General features: G+C 54.2%; 2 protein-coding genes across 2 annotated transcripts in view; both read left to right on the forward strand.

The window, feature by feature from the left end:
• Positions 1–1,815: 1,815 nt before the first annotated feature.
• Positions 1,816–13,280, forward strand: RAB44 (RAB44, member RAS oncogene family). The gene is made up of 16 exons (XM_027897407.1): positions 1,816–2,025; positions 2,108–2,222; positions 2,495–2,666; positions 2,778–2,921; positions 3,266–3,356; positions 3,469–3,564; positions 3,713–3,891; positions 4,249–4,297; positions 4,635–4,729; positions 5,209–5,603; positions 8,799–9,362; positions 10,086–10,167; positions 10,510–10,624; positions 11,389–11,490; positions 12,299–12,375; positions 12,805–13,280. The coding sequence occupies exons 1-16, from the start codon at positions 1,816–1,818 to the stop codon at positions 12,890–12,892; spliced, it is 2,574 nt and encodes an 857-aa protein (XP_027753208.1). The 3' UTR covers positions 12,893–13,280.
• CUNH6orf89 (chromosome unknown C6orf89 homolog) overlaps positions 1,824–15,980 on the forward strand; it is a 36,729-nt gene continuing 22,572 nt past the window's right edge. The window contains exon 1 of the mRNA XM_027897409.1: positions 1,824–1,843. The gene's annotated coding sequence lies outside the window, so the exon portion shown is untranslated. The remainder of the gene's footprint in view (positions 1,844–15,980) is intronic.

The following is a 15,980-nucleotide window of genomic DNA, read 5'->3' on the forward strand; positions in this document are numbered from 1 at the left end:
AAAGAGCTGCACAGCAGGTGAGATCTCCAAATGCTGGGACCAAAGAGCCTCCACGGGGGGGGGACTTGCAGGTTGTTCTGTCGATGGTAGGATGTTGTGATCTGTGGGTTACAGATAGTCCTGTGCTTTGGGTTACTTGGAGCCTTAAAATAAACATTTGCTCTTCCCCTGCCCTGGACAGTTGCGGATGAGAAAAGGATGGGGACTTCTGCTGCAGTTCCCAATGCCTTTGCAGAGCTGCTTTGGGGATCTGAGGGGTTTGAGGGGGATGGTGACCCTCTGGATGGGTCCTTCCCTCACCCCGCTTGCAAGGCAGCAAACAGGAAACGTGTGAGCGCCGGCAGTTGAGTGTCACCCCCACAGCGGAAAGCGCCTTGAGTAAGAGAAAATGAGAGCTCTGGCACGGGCTGCTGTGGGACCAGCATCTCCCCTGGCCCGGGGGGCCCCACTGCCTCGTGTGCCCCAAAATTGAGGGTCCCTCTCGGCACGTGGGAAGGGTAAGTTCTGCTGCCCCCGGAGAGTAGTTGGTGCATCACCTGAAGGAGTAGAAAAGAGGGGAAATAAGGGGTTTTTTTCTTTCTGTGGGAGGTTTTTCTTGCTGCTTGTGGAGGACTGTGGCTGAGGGGCCCTTTTCTGACGGCTGGGAGCAGCGTGGGAGGTTTCGGAGGAGAGGCAGGTTGCTGGTGATGCCGTGGGGGGAACCTGCTTGGCTGGGGGTGCACAATTCCCACCCCATCCCCCTGTTTGTTCAGTGCCTCTGTGGTGCAACGGGCTCAGCCCACCCCCCAGGGGCTGGGGAAGGTAACTGGGGGCTTCCCCATGTCTTAAACAACCCCCCTTCCCACCCAGAGCTCTTGCTTCTCCTCCCTGGGGGCTCCCACTTCTGCTTTGTGGGGTTGAGACCACCATAAAGGCACTTGGTTTCTGCCCTCTGGGACTGCAGCAACTCCACAAGCCCCCCCTAGTTTTGGGGTCTGTTCCCACATTTCTGGAGCACCCTGGGATTTAGGAGCATGGCTGCTTCTCACTGGAAAGGGAAGGAGGGCTGGGGAAGCTGGGGGGTCTCCCTGGGCTGGGAGAGGAAAGCTGGGCTCAAACACGGCCCCGGCTCTGCGTCACAGCTCCCCAGGGCTGTGGTTTCCTTCCCTCGGTGTTTCAGCTTTGCTACTCAGAGAACAACCCCTCACAGGGATGGCACGGTGGCTGGTGGTGTTTGCCACCCCCTCAGGCTGTGGGGGGTCCCCAGCCCAGACCCCACAAGCTGGGGTGAGCACACAGAGCGATGGAAACCTCCCGAGGCCTCGTGGCTCTCCCCGGAGGTGACTCACAGCTGTGAAAACTGGGGGAGGAATTTTTAAAGCTGCTGCTGAGCTCTGAGGGAGCAGGTGGAACCACCAGGTCTCCAGCATCGCCTTGGCTGGTCCTTTGCTGGCGTCACCTCCCGGCTGTGTCACCTCCCAGGTGGCCTTTGAGGGGGCTGGTGCCCTGTGCAACCTCCACAGCCAGGGCAGGGGGAGGTTTGGGATGGGTGCTTGGCTGGTGGCAGGAGAAGGTGCTCACCCATGGGCTGGAATCCAGGGGGATGGCTGGAGGGAATGGCCGCTGTTTGCTATGGGTCCAGGCTCCGTTTGTGCCCTGCAATCAGAGATAAGACCTTCTCTTCCTATTGCCAAACCCTTCTTGCGCCAGCAAAATGAACTTCCAGCTTGGTCTCTCTCTCTCTCTGCCACCTCCCAAAGCAAAGCTCTGCAGCAAGGAGAGAGCCAGCCAAGGCTCAGCACCCGCTGGTTTCTCTGACAGGACGGAGCTGGGGCCATGTCCGAGCGCCGGGCGGGCACCAAGGGCCGGCGTTTGGGCTCCAGCCGGCGCAGGCAGATCCGTGAGGGCTCCAGTGAGGTACCAGAACCAGCACCTGGCCCGGGTGAGGAACAGCCATGGCCATCTGAAATAGTGCAGAGGGTGCAGGACTTCCTCAGGGAGCGGGACAAGGACCAGGCAGGGTTCGTCACCCGCTCAGACATGCAGGTAAGGGATGGGGTTGTCTTCTGTGGGTGGCTGGAGACTGGGCGATGGGTGGGGTTATCCCCCTGATTTCCTTTGTTTTTAGAAATTCCAGGAGGAGGGTTTTCCCTGCAGCACAGAGGAGCTGGAGCTGATCTTTGACGGGCTGGATGCCGCCGGCACCGGGAGGTTGAGCAGCGAGGAGTTCACTGCCGGGCTCCGTAAGTGCCACACGCTGCCCCCAAACAGCCCAGGCTGATCCTGGGCACAGCCCCAGTGCTTAGCTAAGAGGGCTGTGAAGTGCTCCCCTTGCTGTGTGGCACGTGGTGTCCCCGAATCGTCCCCATGCCCAGGTCTCAGCCCGTGGCTCACCCGGTGAAGGGTCCCATTGTGCTGCAGCAGGTTGTTGAACCCATGGGGTGCGAAGTGTCAGGGGCTGGGCTTTGCTGGCACCCCGGCTTGGGCACTGAGGATTTGGGATATCTGTTGGCAGGGCAGTTCCTGAGCTCCCAAAAAGCTGCCAGGGAGCACCGGCGGCGGAAAACGGCGTCGCGGAGGGTCCGCTTGGTCCTCCCCAGCCCGGCCTTGGAAGGGGTGGACAGCGAGGACAGGAGACACTTTGCTGCCTTTATGGACCAGCTGGGCACTGACAACATCTCTGAAGAGTAAGTGCCCTGCTTAGCACCCATGGGAGCCCTGCAGGGAGCCTGGCCTGGCTTTTGGGGGGGGGGGGCCCTGGGGGAGATGCTCACCCTAAAGCACCCCTGTCCCTGCAGGCAGGAGATCTGGCAGCTCTGGGTGAAGCTCCGGCAGGACGAGCCCCAGCTCCTGGGCAACCTGGAGGAATTCCTGGCCAAGATGAGGCACCGCATCCAAGAAGCCAGGAGGGAGAAGGAGGCTTTGGAGGTGACTCTGAACAAGTGAGTCACCACAGGGCAGTGGGGAGAGGTGGGATGTGAAGGATGGGGACAGGGATGGGAAGGATGGCTCATCCCAGCCGCGGGGAGGAAACCTGAGTGCTCTCAACATCTCCATCAGTGGCCAGAGCAGAGGCTTCGCTGGTCTTTGGGGTTGGGCTCCCTCTACAGTCCTGGATGGGATGGCAAAAGGGCTGGACTCAGTTGGACACATCCGTGCTGGGTGAACCCCTTGGGGCAAACCCAGCTGCAGCCAGAGGGTCCAGTGGGCAATGTGGGGTCCCAGGAGCCCGCCCCCCCTGCAGCAGGGTCAGACCACCCACCCCTCCACCTCGCCATCCCCACAGGCGTGTGGCTGAGCACGACAAGGAGGTGCAGCAGCTCTGCGAGGTCCTGGAGCAGCAGATCCAGCAGGAGCAGCAGCGGCTGGAGCAGACGGTGGGTCACCGACTGCTCCTCTCCCTTTGCTGCCCACCCCAGCGGGGACTCAGCACCCCAAAATCCCCTTGGCAGCCCCCAGTGGGTGCCAGCGTCCTTGTTGCCATCCCAGAGCGTGGCCCGGAGCCACCAGCAGGACGCGGAGCTGCGGCGGGTGCTGGATGCCAGCGAGAGGGAGGTGCAGCGCTTGGTCACGGCGCAGATGGAGGTGGGCTGGCCCCAAACCCCGGCCCACTTATGAGTGAATTGCCCCCCCTCACGGTGGAGGGGGAGTTCAGCCCAGGCTCTGGAGGAGGTGGCTGTCCATGAATTATTTTCCGTGGGGAAATATGAGTGTCCTGGTTGCCATCCCGCAGCTGGAGCGGCGGTGCCGCAGCCTCCGCAGCGCCCAGCAAATCACCAGCACGGAAAACCGGGAGCTGGAGGAGAGCAACAGGATGCTGGAGGATCACCTGCAGCACCTCCACCGGCAGCTCAAGCAGACCCAGGGGCACCTGAGGACAATGAGGGCTTGGGAGCACGTGGAGGAGCCAGGGTGAGTGGCTGAGTGAAGCATCTGCACATATGTGGTTTCCTCCTGGACGGGTCTCAGTCATGATGGTGCTTCAGAGGTCTCCATGGTACAGATTAACCGTGGCTTGGTGTGAAGAGCATCAGGAAAAAAAGGCAGAACTATCAGCAGCATGCACTGCACCTGTCCCTTGAGGACAGTGCCAGCAGAGATGGGGATGCCCTTCACCCAGAAGGACCCAGCCAGGACTGCTCCAGGGGTGGTGGGTTTTGCTGTCCTGCTTTATCACTGCCCTGGGGGCTGAGGACAGCCCTGGGGCAGGGGTGGATGTGGTGAAGAGGATGCAATTGCCATTTTGACCCCCGTGCTCTGTGTTTGCAGGGACAGAGCGATGGCAGAGTTACCCGGCGAGATGCCGATGTCCCCACAGGTACTTCAGAGGGGGGTGTGGGCACAGGACAAGGTGTCCACGCTCCAGGGCCTTGTGCTGCTCAATTTGGGACTGCTGGGGAGCCCAGGAGCACAGGGTGCCCCTGCAGCTGAGGCACTGCCTGCCCTAAAAGCTTCCTCAAATGGGGTTGTCACGATGCCATGCAGATGTTTGGGAAGGGAGGGGGCAGCAGCAGCACCTTAGTTCTGGTACCCCCAAGCCTTTGGGTGGGTACATCTGGATACCTGCTGAAGAGCTCAGCATTGTTTCAGGTGGATACACTCCCTCACCAAGGCTTCTTGTCTTTCCTCTCCCCTTCTCACCTTGTTTCTTGCAGATGAGTCCGGGGAAGAGTGAGAAGTTCCGCTCGGAGATGCGGATCAGGCTGGGTTCCCAGAGTGATGAAAGCAAAGCCAAGAACACCCACCAAGTGTAAGGGGTCCTGGGCAGCAGCTGCTGCTCCCACATGTGCCCCTGGGGTCTGTGAGCTGGTGCTAAGGCCCCAGGTCCTCCCTCCACCCTCCCCAGGCAAACCATGATATTTAGTCCTTTTAATGCTCCCCTCCCACCCACTCATCTCTCATCCTGGAGATCACATCTCTTATCCCAGCTCATCACTCCCTTGGCTCAGGAACTTGCTGTACCTGGCTGAGAAGCATCTTTTCATGTCTGATAATGATGACAGATACTGGGAAGAGGCACATGCATCCATGTGTGCATCCCCCTTTCCCTTGTCCCCACTGCTGCCCGTGTGAGCCCCAAGTGCACCCAGAGGGTAAATAAGATGGGGTTTGGAGAGGGATGGGGTCAGGTGGTAGATCAGAGGCCCCCTGGGACGGGCCAAGGATGGGAGGGAGCTGGAGCCTGACCTGGGAACTGGGCTCATCCCCCCCATTTTCTGCCCTTTCCAGGGTTTGGGAAGTGCTGCCAGCAGAAATAAGCATTTCGGGAGCCCCGGCGGGAGCGAGCTCTGCAAAAGAGGAGCTCTTCCCAGAGAACCTCAAAGAGGAACACCTCTCTGACCAGAGCTCTTTGCTAAGAGAGATGAATGATGCAATAGCAGCTCTGAGCAAACATCTGAAGGCACAGGCACCCGGTGCACCCCCTGCTCTGGCAGACACTGCCAGTCACCCCCGGGATGATGCTGAGCCCCAAACAGGACAGGAGGCAGCCACAGCCCATGGAACAACCCCTGAGGTTCTGCAGGACACCCTCCCTGGCCACATCAGCCATGAGCTGTTTGAAGGAGACCTGAAAGAAGGACCAGCCACAGCTGAGTTTCGTGCTCTGGATGTGACGCAGGCTGGTGGGTCGGTGGGAGCCGGGCGCTACATGGCTAAGGAGCCAGGGGCAGAGCAGGGAGAGAGCCCAGAGGAGGCACAGAGGATGATATTCCTGCCAGGAAAGGGTGCTGGTGTGAAGGAGATGGTGCTAAAGGTGACAGAGCAGCTGGGAGAGAGCAAGGAGACAGGAGAGGAGGCAGAGGTGGAGGGAGAAGGGTGGACGCAGGGAAACACAGGTTGGGAAAAGGCACAGCTCCTGGGAGAAGCTGAGGAAGCGGGGATGAGACAGGGAGAAAGTTTGGAGGCAGGTCTGGGGCCACCTGAGGCTGGGCAGGCAGTTCTAGCAGTGGGACAGTGCCTTGCCGTGGAAGAGCTTCAGCCAGGGGCAGCTCCAGGGGAATGTGTGCCCACCCTGGGCATGGCACCGCAGGAATGGGCTGATCCATCGTGGGGGCTCTCTGGGAAACTGGAAATAGAGCTGGGAGAGCACCTGGAGCCAGAGCCACCATCCCAGGGCGAGGCACAAGTGGGAGCAGCCCAGGGAGATGGTGTCACCCCGGAGGTTGCCGTGGCTCCCGGCCCCGGGGTGCTGGAGGAGGAGGAGGAGGAGGAGGAGGATCGTGTCAGTGCGGAGCTGCAGCCCCGGGGAGAGCCCTCGGATGCCGAAGGGCTGCCAGCCCCGGCTGAGCATGGCATGAGCTGCAGCTCCGGGGGCGAGGAAGAGGAGGTGGAGGAAACACAGCCCAGGGAGGCAGAGCTGCAGCCGCAGGGAGGGTCTGTAAGGGGGGACGCAGGGTGGGGAGGCAGCGCGGGGGCTGAGGTGCCGCTGGTAGCGGCTGTGCCACTCCTCGACGTGCAGGAAGGGGGGATGAGAGCAGATGTAGAACAGCTGGAGGCCCAGAACAGCGATACCAACACGCAGCTGCCGGCACAGGAGGAGGCAGATCCGCAGGTCTCGAGCGAGGCTGGATCCCCGGGGACAGAGCAGGGAGGGAGTGTGGATCCAGGTGTGCAGCCACTGGAGGAGGAGGATGAGCCACAGGTAGGGCTGGGGGAAGAAAGGGGGGCTGCTGAGGTGCACAGTGAGGGTCCTTCCTCACCAGAAGCACCTGCAGGGAGCTCTGACCTGTGTGGGCTGTTCCCCTTTAGGTCTCAGCCGCGGGAACTGGTGGAGGCAGAGGATGCCCAGGCAGATGTGCAGCTGAGTGGGGGTCTCAGCCCAGAAACGCTGTGGGGAGCGAAGGGAGGAACAGATGTTCAGATTGAGGAGGAGGATGGGGCACAAGGACAGGATGAGCCCGGGCTGCCACAGGAGCCTGTGCTTGAACCTCATGGAGCAGCAGTTGGGCAGGGAGAGGGGGTTGGTACAGGTGTGCAACCACAGGAGAAGGATGAAAACCTGGACACTACTGAGGACCAGAGCACTGATGGAAAAGTGCAGCTGCTTACAGAGGTGGATGAGCTCGCTTTGATCCCAGGAGGAAGCACAGAGGCAAATCTACAGCTCTTGGGTGAGGCTGGATCCACAGGGACAGAGCAGGGAGAGAGATTAGATCCAGATGTGCAGGCCCTGAATCAGGTCAATAAAGCAGAGTTTTTGGAAATGGAGGCAGAGGATGCCCAGGCAGATGTGCAGCTGCGTGGGGGCCTCAGCCCAGGAGTCCTGTGGGGAAGAGAGGGTGGAACAGCCATTCAGCTCGAGGAGGAGGATGAGGCACAAGGACAGGATGAGTGTGAGCTGCCACAGGAGCCTGTGCTTGAACCTCATGGAGCAGCAACTGGGCTGGGAGAGGAGGCTGGAGCTGGTGTGCAGGTCTGGGATGAGTCTGAAAGCCTGGACACCACTGAGGACCAGAGCACTGATGGCAATATGCAGCTGCTTGCAGAGGTGGATGAGCTCACTTTGATCCCAGGAGGAAGCACAGAGTCAGATCTGCAGCCCCTGGCTGAGATTGACTCCCTGGGGTCAGAGCAGGGAGGGAGTGTGGATCTGGGAGTGCAACCCCTGGATCAGGTCAATGCAGAAGAATTAGTGGAAATGGTGGAGACAGAAGACTCCTGGAGAGACAAGCAGCTGAGTGGAGATGCCAACCCAGAAACCTCCCAGCAAGAAGGGAACCATCCAGCCATGGAGTTCAGGGATGAGGCTGAGGACTGGGGACAAGGACAGGGTGAGCATGGACTGCCACAGGAGCCTGTACTGGACACGCTGGAGGGTCAGAGCTCTGGTGTCAATGTGCAGCTGATTGCAGAGGAGGATGAGCTCAGACTGACCCCAGGAGGGAGCACAGAGGCAGATCTGCAGCCCCTGAGCGTGACTGACTCCCTGGGGACAGAGCAGGGAGGGAGTGTGGATCCAGGAGTGCAACCCCTGGGCCAGGTGGATAAAGCAGAATTAGTGGAAATGGAGACACAGGACTCCTGGACAGACATGCAGCTGTGTGGGAGTGCCAGTCCAGAAACCCCCCAGGGAAAGGAGGACTATGAAGCTGTGCAGCTCAGGGATGAGGCTGAGGATGGGGAACAAGGACTGGGGGAGCCTGTGCTGGATACACAGGGATCAAGAGCTGGGCAGGGAGTAGAGGCTGGTGCAGGAGTACAAACACGAGAGGAGGCTGAAAGCCTGGGCACACTGGAGGGCCAGAGCACTGGTGCCAATATGCAGCTGTCTACAGAGGAGGATGAGCTCAAATCAGCCTCAGGAGAGAGCTCAGAGGCAGATCTGGCACCCCTGGGTGCAGCTGGGATGTGGGAAGGGGAGCAGAGCCTGACTCCAGGTGTTGGGGCAGGTCTGTGTGCAGCTCACATCACAAACACGTGGGAGGGAGCTGCTGCTGCACATGTGCCCCCTCCAGCTGAGGCTGATTCATATCCTGAGCCTGTCACTGCTGCAGAGGGTCTTGGTCTGGAAGCAAAGCCGGGAGCACCCGCTGGTCCTGATGGGCAGATCCTGGGGGACACCCAGGCACTGGAATTACCACAGGGAGAGAGGGCAGCTGCAGAGGGGAGGCCTCTGGATGGAGCTCAAGATCTGGAAGTGGTGCAGGGAGAGAGGTTGGAGGCAGGGGAGAGGAGTGTAGACAAAACCCAGGGTCTAGGACGACGTCAGGGCCACGATGACGGTGTGTCTGCCCCGGCCCCCCCGCTCTCCGAGGTGCCCTCACAAACTGGCCCAGTAAAGCTGGAAACGGTGATGCAGGAGGATGTTCTCATTCCAGATGTGTGGCGGGTTTGTGCTTCAGGACAGGCAGCCCAAAGCGAGCTCCAGGAGCAGGTGTCAGCACAGGGATACCCCGTGAGGATTCACGCTCCCGCCCAGCACCTGGAGGGGAAGACACCGTGTGTGATGGAACCAGAGCAGGTGGCTGCAGGGCCTGCTGAGCCTCCAAAGCAAGAGGTGCCACCAGGGTCAACCCTTCACCTGAGGGTCCAGCCGCAGGAAGATGTTGGGAATGATCAGCTGGGGGTGGTCCTTGCAGACCTGGGGGAGCTTCAAAGGCAGCTCTTGGGAGAACAGAGCGAAGACCTCGGTGTTGGTAAACGAGAGAAGCCGCAAGAGCTTGGTCAGAAAATGAGCCAGGAGGGCGAGCCCAGCCCAGGGGAGCCAGAGGCTGTGGCTGCAGAGGGAGCAGGAGCTGCCCCAGAGGGTTGTCCTAAAGCTCCCCTGGACCCAGACCACCTGTACAACGTGCTGTTCGTCGGGGACTCCCACGTGGGCAAAACATCGTTCCTGTACCGGTTACACGCCGACAGCTTCAACCCCAACCTCACTGCCACAGTGGGTAAGGTCTCCTCCAGCTCTTCTCCAAGTACTCTCTTGGATCACCACTGCAACTCCCTTTCCTCCACCCCACAAGTTCCTGGTGGGCTTTACATGCCTGTTACAGCTCACACCAAGCGTGTGGTACAACCCATCCCCAGGGACCAGCCAGAACCACCACAACTTCCCACGCCTGGATGCTCATGAGCAGGCAACGCTGGTCCTCCTTGTCCTCCCCAGGGCACCAGTACCAGTGGCTCTCATGCTTCCCCCTTTGCCTTTCAGCTCTCTTCTCTTCTCTTCTCTTCACCCCACTTCTCCCAGAGTCCATATTCTAAAACTTACAGAGTGGTGAATGGTATTTAGTGATATTTGCAGATCTCTTTCCAGGGGTATATTAGTCTCAACTTGAAAGCAAACATACATTAAGCCACGAGCACTGTAACTTTTCGATCTTTTTGTACCATTCAAGTGCCAAAATAACCCTAATTTAGCACATAGTTAGATACAATATTTGCCTTTATGTATTTAACAATCTGTTATGGCTTGGCTAAGATCTTTATATGTGCATTCTTATATACTTTTCTCTTGAATACAAGATTTTAAGAATCGTATCCACTTCTCTTAAACCAAGCCCTGGATCTGCAGCCTCAGTCCACCCTGCACCACGTTCCTTCTCCATCCATCCTCTGCCACAGGGAGGAATGCTACAGTATCCAAATATCCCCTTTTTTGTGTCTTCTAGGCCTGGATTATCGGATCAAAAACCTGGTTGTGGACAACAAGCGCTTTGCCCTCCGCCTGTGGGACTCAGCTGGTCAGGAGAGGTGAGGAGCTGTGCTGTTGCTTAAGGACACAACCTGTGGCTCTCTTTCTCCTGGCAGTTTGGTGGAAATGAATGTTCTTGGCTCTGCTAAGCAAAGGAGGGGTTGTTCAAGGAGGGACTCTGTACAGTACGTGATCTGATTAAAGCATAATAAAGGAAGTAATTAAGATAAAACTGGCACTCGGGCTGGCCTCTGCCATCAGGACAAGAGCCAAACCTTGGGGGTGGCCTTTTTTTTTATTTTTTTTTTTAGACATTCCCAGTTTTCCCTCTAGGATTTCACGTCCCTCTGAGGGGCAAAACCTCCTTAACCCGTGGTGGTGACCCTTTGAAATGCACACAGGTACCACAGCATGACCAAGCAGTTCTTCAGGAAGGCAGATGGGGTCGTGCTCATGTATGACATCACATCCCAGTACTCCTTCTCCGACGTGAGGTACTGGCTCAGCTGCATCCAGGTGGGTGAAGTCCACGAGGTCTTGGAGCTGGTGGTGACCCCGAAACCAGCATTTCCTCACCTGACCTCTGCCACTAGTTAGGGATGGGCATCCGGGGGTGGCCAAGTGCTTGGACGAGGGGACTCTGCTTGGCTTTGGTTATAAAATACTTTTTCTTGGAGGATTTGAATCAAATACAGGCAATTTTCATATTTTTCCAGTGTTTCCTGGGGTAATTTGTTGATAGCATTGTTAGAATAAGGAGCAACTCTTGAAAGATTAAAAACCAGTGCAGAGGAATGAGAAATGTTGAAACTGATTTTAGAGGAATGGAAAATATTGAAACTGATTTTTGATAATGCTTTTAAATCAAAATTGTCCACTTTGAGTCCTGGAAAAAGGGAAGGTGACTCATCTCTTACTAAAAACTTCTCGTCAGAGATTTCCATTTGAGTACAAAGCCAGTGTTTACAATCTCTGGAACAAAATAGGATCTTGCCTTGCTCAGTGCATGTAAATCCCAGCCAGAACACCTCCAGGAGGGTTCCTGAAGCTGAACACAAAGTAAATTCATGTCATGCCCTGTTAATAGACCAGGACAGCTGATTTAAGCAGAAAAAAAAAATATTTTCTTAAATGCTGTTAAACTTATTTAAGAATTTACAGTTTTGTTATCAGCCCAAATCCTTGGGAATCCTTTCCAAGAAGTGTGTAGATGGTGTAGCCAGCTGGGATTCAAGGGAGATTGGGATGCTCTCCTGATTCTCCCCTCTTTGACTGCTCAGGAAGCAGCAGAGGATGGAGTTGCTGTTCTGCTTCTTGGGAACAAAACCGACCGTGCTGCCGAGAGACAGGTCCCTGTGAAGGAGGGGGAATGCCTGGCCAAGGTAGGTGGTGAAGTGTGTCCACCCAAGCTCGGCAGGGACAGCTGTGGATGGATTCCACCAGCCTGAGGACCTGGAGGAAGGTGGAATCCCCTAATTTACCCCTCATGCACCAGTGGTTGGTGAAGTGCTCTCCGGCCCCACCTCTGGCCCTTTCCTGCCTTGCTTTCCCTTTTTGCCATTTTAGTTTCAGCTCAGCACCACCCCAGTAAATCAGTTTATGGAATTGGAACTGTAAATTGAAACATTTTCAGCTCTGCTTGTCCTTGCTGTGACGTGTCACTTGTCTTCTCAGCAGCATAAAAACAATAAACCCACCAAGCCCTATCCTGTTTTAAAGATACTGAAATACCTGAAGTACAATTAGCCTCTACAAATATAGATGGATAATAAAAATTAGGTGAGAAGAATGAGAAGAGTCTCATCTTTATTGAGGTAATTTTAAAGTTTATGGGATTTGGACCAGTATCTATCCAATGGTTTTACAAAGGAGACAGCAGGGCAAGGAAATAGATGCTTATTTTCCCAAATTGGCCATTGTCAGGCACAAATGAGCTGGGAACATCTACTTATGTCTCTGCTAACCAAAGGACATCACATCTTATTCAGCCTTTTCCTTGGTATTAAAAGTTGGAGTCACAGCGACCAGAAAAACTGGATTTCACCCTCATCTTCCAACAAATGAGTTATTTGTTTCCTTGATTCCTTCCTGTTTCCCCTTGACAGTGACTGTCCCACGGCTGTTTGTTCCCATATTAAGCTATTCCAGGGTAAGAATGTTACCTTTCTGTTTGGGCTCCGTGTCTTGCAGGAGCATCAGCTCATGTTCTACGAGTGCAGCGCTGCCTCGGGCCACAACGTCTTGGAGTCCATGGTCAGCTTCGTCAGGTGAGGGGAACGTGCTTGGTTGGGTTCTGCCAGCTCTCCTCGGTGTCATGGGCTCCCTCCCTGCTTTTTTAACTCCAAATACTGGTGTGTCACCGTCACTGGAGACTCCAAACATCAGGGGGAACTCAGGGCAGTACGTGCGTGGCTGGGGTGAGCCAGAGCAAGTTGTCTCCTGAACGCTCAGAATTGCAAGGAGATTGATAAAACCCTTTTTTGGGGATGCTGCTGATTTCCCCCGGGGTTGACTGAAATGAATTCTGTCTGTCATTTGATTTAGGTTGGTGATTTTAGCAGAGTCCACAGTTCTCAGTTCTCCTGATTCCTTTCAGCCTTGCTGAGCCTCCTTTTCCAAGGCTTGTTGTGTCAAAGACCATAGCAATATGAAATAAGGGGAAAATAACCACTTAATTTGCTTCTTTTTTCTCCCAGGTTGCTCAAAGATCGTGAAGATGAATTAAAAAATAAGGCAGAAGAAGTACCGAAGGCACCCCAGAAGAAAAAGTACTGCTGCTGGTGATGGACAGACCAGCCCCCACCGTGATTTGAAACCTCAGAGACGCCATAAAAGCATAAAAATATCCCTTGGACACCTTCTCTGCTCCCTGTGTGTTTTCCTTGCCTGATATTCCTTGGATGCTGAGAGCAACAGGCGCTGGGGAGGAGCTCCTGCCATGGTCCAGGACACAGCAGCCCTCCAAAATACTTGTTGGGAAACTTTATCACTTTCTCTTGGAGATAAAAAAAAAAACAAGGAAAGAGGTAGAGAAGGAACCCTGATGGATCTGAGATGCTGGAATGACACTGGAAGCAGCAGGGAGCAAAAAACCAAGCCTTGGGACAGAAGAAATGAATACCTGGAGTTCCCCAAGTATATAAAATGAGGGAGTTTAAGGCTGTTGGTGTTTCTCTGGCTTTGCAATTGGATTGGATTTGATCTGGAAACAACGGGATACAGACTAAACAAATAAGAATACCAGTGTTACACTTTAGTATTTTTATCAGTTCTGTGTAAATTCCCAGCAGTTCCACAGGAGTATTTAAAGACTGTGTTCACATGCAGGTTAAGGGGAAATAATTCTGCCTACTTGGGTTTGCTTGTTGTTATTTATATGAATATAATGGCAAAGCACAATAGTAGCTAGTTTCTGCTTTAGGAAAACAAAGTGACAACAAGAGTTGGGTTTTTAGTAAGACTATATATTTTTATATATAATTATATATGTTTTATATATCCCAGCTTCACCAGCCAGGTACAACTTTGCATAATGACACAGGAATTTCTGAGTCCTTTAGGATGAGTTATCTCCCCTGCACACCCCAATTTATCCCCCCAGCCCTCTGTACCCTAAATTCTCCCTCCCCTTCATGTCTTCCCCAAGCCTGTCCCAACTCATCTTCCCTTAAATACCATTTAAATACTTTCTTTTCTTGATGCAATATATTTATGCTGCCATTCCATGTCTGTCCCTCTTTACCATGTTTCTTTATACAACATTTTTATTGCTGGAGCAGCTCCTTGGGAAGGGTTTATTTGGCTCAGCTCAGAGCTGTGCCCGGGTTTGGTATTTGGGATATCTGGAAGGGCTTCTTGTTTTTGTTTAGGCTCCTCTTCACTATTTCTGCTTCTATCTTAAAATAATATAAATCCAAGGGTACTTTGCAAGTTTCACCCATTAGAAGAGATGCATCATAACAAGATCCATAAAGTCTGATCCACAACAAGAGAAGGTGAAATGATGGATCAACCCAGAAAGGTTCTTTTTACTGGGGCTGCAACACTTCCCTGTGCAAAGCCACCCAGCCACCCACCAGATCAGCTTTTCCCTTTGCCTAAATGTGCTAGGATTAAGTGTGGAAGGTGCTGGTTCGCTGAGTTGGTAGCAGGATTGTGCAGGAAAAGGTTTTGTTTTGTTTTAGCTTATTTTATTATTTTTTAAATTTTATTTATTTTTTACATATATTTTTATTTATTTATTTATTTTATTATCTGTGGAGGCTGAAATCTCCCATTAGATGGCAGCAGCTGCCTCCATTCCTCACAAATGCAACGCTGCTGCTGCTGCTGCAGGGAAGGACCACCAGCAGGGCCCAAAGTGGGAGCTGAAAAATAAAAGGCTTCCCAGGACAGCAGGATGAAAGGAAAGCCTGTCTTATTCCACTGGAAATCACCTCTAGAAAAAAAAAGGCTGCAGTTTGTGCAGTTCATGCCCTAAGCATGAGTTACTCCAAACCTCCACAAGAAATCTGGAAACGAATTTTTCATTGCCAGGTTGGGAAAAGCACCAGGAAGGCAAATAAATCACGCTGGAAAACATGGGCAGCGCGTTGCACTTGAAAGCATCTTTTATCTTTAATAATTCATGATCCCGGGAAACATTCCCACTCTGGAATCAAAGGCACCACTCCTTTGCAAGCCCTCAAATGCCTGCATGAGCATTTGGAGGAGGATCAAGGCCTGAGATATTAATAGCAAGAGGGAAATGCATATTTGGACCACAGGAATTCTTTTTTTTTAAACCAGGTTGTTCCCTTTTAAACTGTAATTCCTCAAGGCGCTCCACAAGAACTAGAGGAGCTGCCTAAGCCAAGCCAGGGTTGGGAAGATCTCAGATATCAGCCCAAAGCCAGCAGGAGTTTACTCCTGTGGATGAATCCACCTTGGAGAATCCAGAGGAACTTCTGACAAGTTGGAACAAATCTTCAACCAAAGCTTTCAGCGTCCCAGTCAGGGGGTTTGGGTCTTGCCCAACAGCATCTCCCAGAATTTCACCCCTTTCCCCCAAAAAGGCAGTAAAATCAGAATGAGGAGACCATCCTGCTCCCTGCACTGGGATTGACAGGGCAGGAATCCCAAACCTGGGAAGTCCTTTTTCTCCCAGTGTTTAATTCAGCTGCAGAATTCAGGGCTGCAAGAAGTTGTTCAGGTCAAGAATTTAAACAAGGCTGAAGCTTAAACAAGGCTGTTCTGAGCAACCTGGTCCAGTGGAACCTGGGTGGTGAATTGAGATGATCTTTAAGGTCCCTTCCAACCCAAACCATTCCAGGATTCTGTGAAAAGGGAGCAGAGAGAGACCAAAACCACCTGTCTCACAACCAACAGCTGCCTCTGAAAATGCATTTAATTGCAATTAAGGACTAAAGTCTGGGCCTGAGTCCTGCTCCTGCTTTCTCCTGAGCTTTTCACGCTAGGGGTGGCTCCAGGGACCTCTGGTTGCTCCATCTCCCAGCTCTTTACTCTTGGAAGTCTTTCCTACAGTTTTTTAGGGCTTTCCCCACGTTTTTTAGGGAGTGTTAACTGCAGGCTCTCTGCTTGTCTCTTGAGCTGTGGGAAAGAGGATCCATGTCATCCCTGGGGCTGGGGGTAACTGGGGTTCAGGGGGACACTGGATGGGTCTCCTTGTGGGGGGCTGAAGGAGGTAAATTGGCCCAAAGGGGCTTCTGAGGGGGCTGGAGGGGTGATGGGTGGGTGCTGTGGGGTGCTGGGTGGGTGCTGTGGGGTGATACCGGGAACTTCAGGGGTGGAGGGAGGTGTTGTGGATGTGTGGGATCTGGCTCTGAAAGGCTTTGGGGGTGCTGGGGGCTCAGGGGGTCTTGGTTACTGGGGG

The sequence above is a fragment of the Empidonax traillii genome, unplaced genomic scaffold, assembly GCF_003031625.1.
Source record: "Empidonax traillii isolate 1590-97213 ecotype Southwest subspecies unplaced genomic scaffold, ASM303162v1 scaffold541:size654180, whole genome shotgun sequence".
NCBI lineage: Eukaryota > Metazoa > Chordata > Aves > Passeriformes > Tyrannidae > Empidonax > Empidonax traillii.

Coding starts and splice junctions, on each gene's coding strand:
- RAB44 (XM_027897407.1), top strand. CDS start 1,816: ATGTCCGAGCGCCGGGCGGGCACCAAGGGCCGGCGTTTGGGCTCCAGC. Junction 3,357..3,468: donor AGCAGCGGCTGGAGCAGACG/GTGGGTCACCGA, acceptor TTGCCATCCCAG/AGCGTGGCCCGGAGCCACCA. Junction 3,892..4,248: donor GAGCACGTGGAGGAGCCAGG/GTGAGTGGCTGA, acceptor CTGTGTTTGCAG/GGACAGAGCGATGGCAGAGT.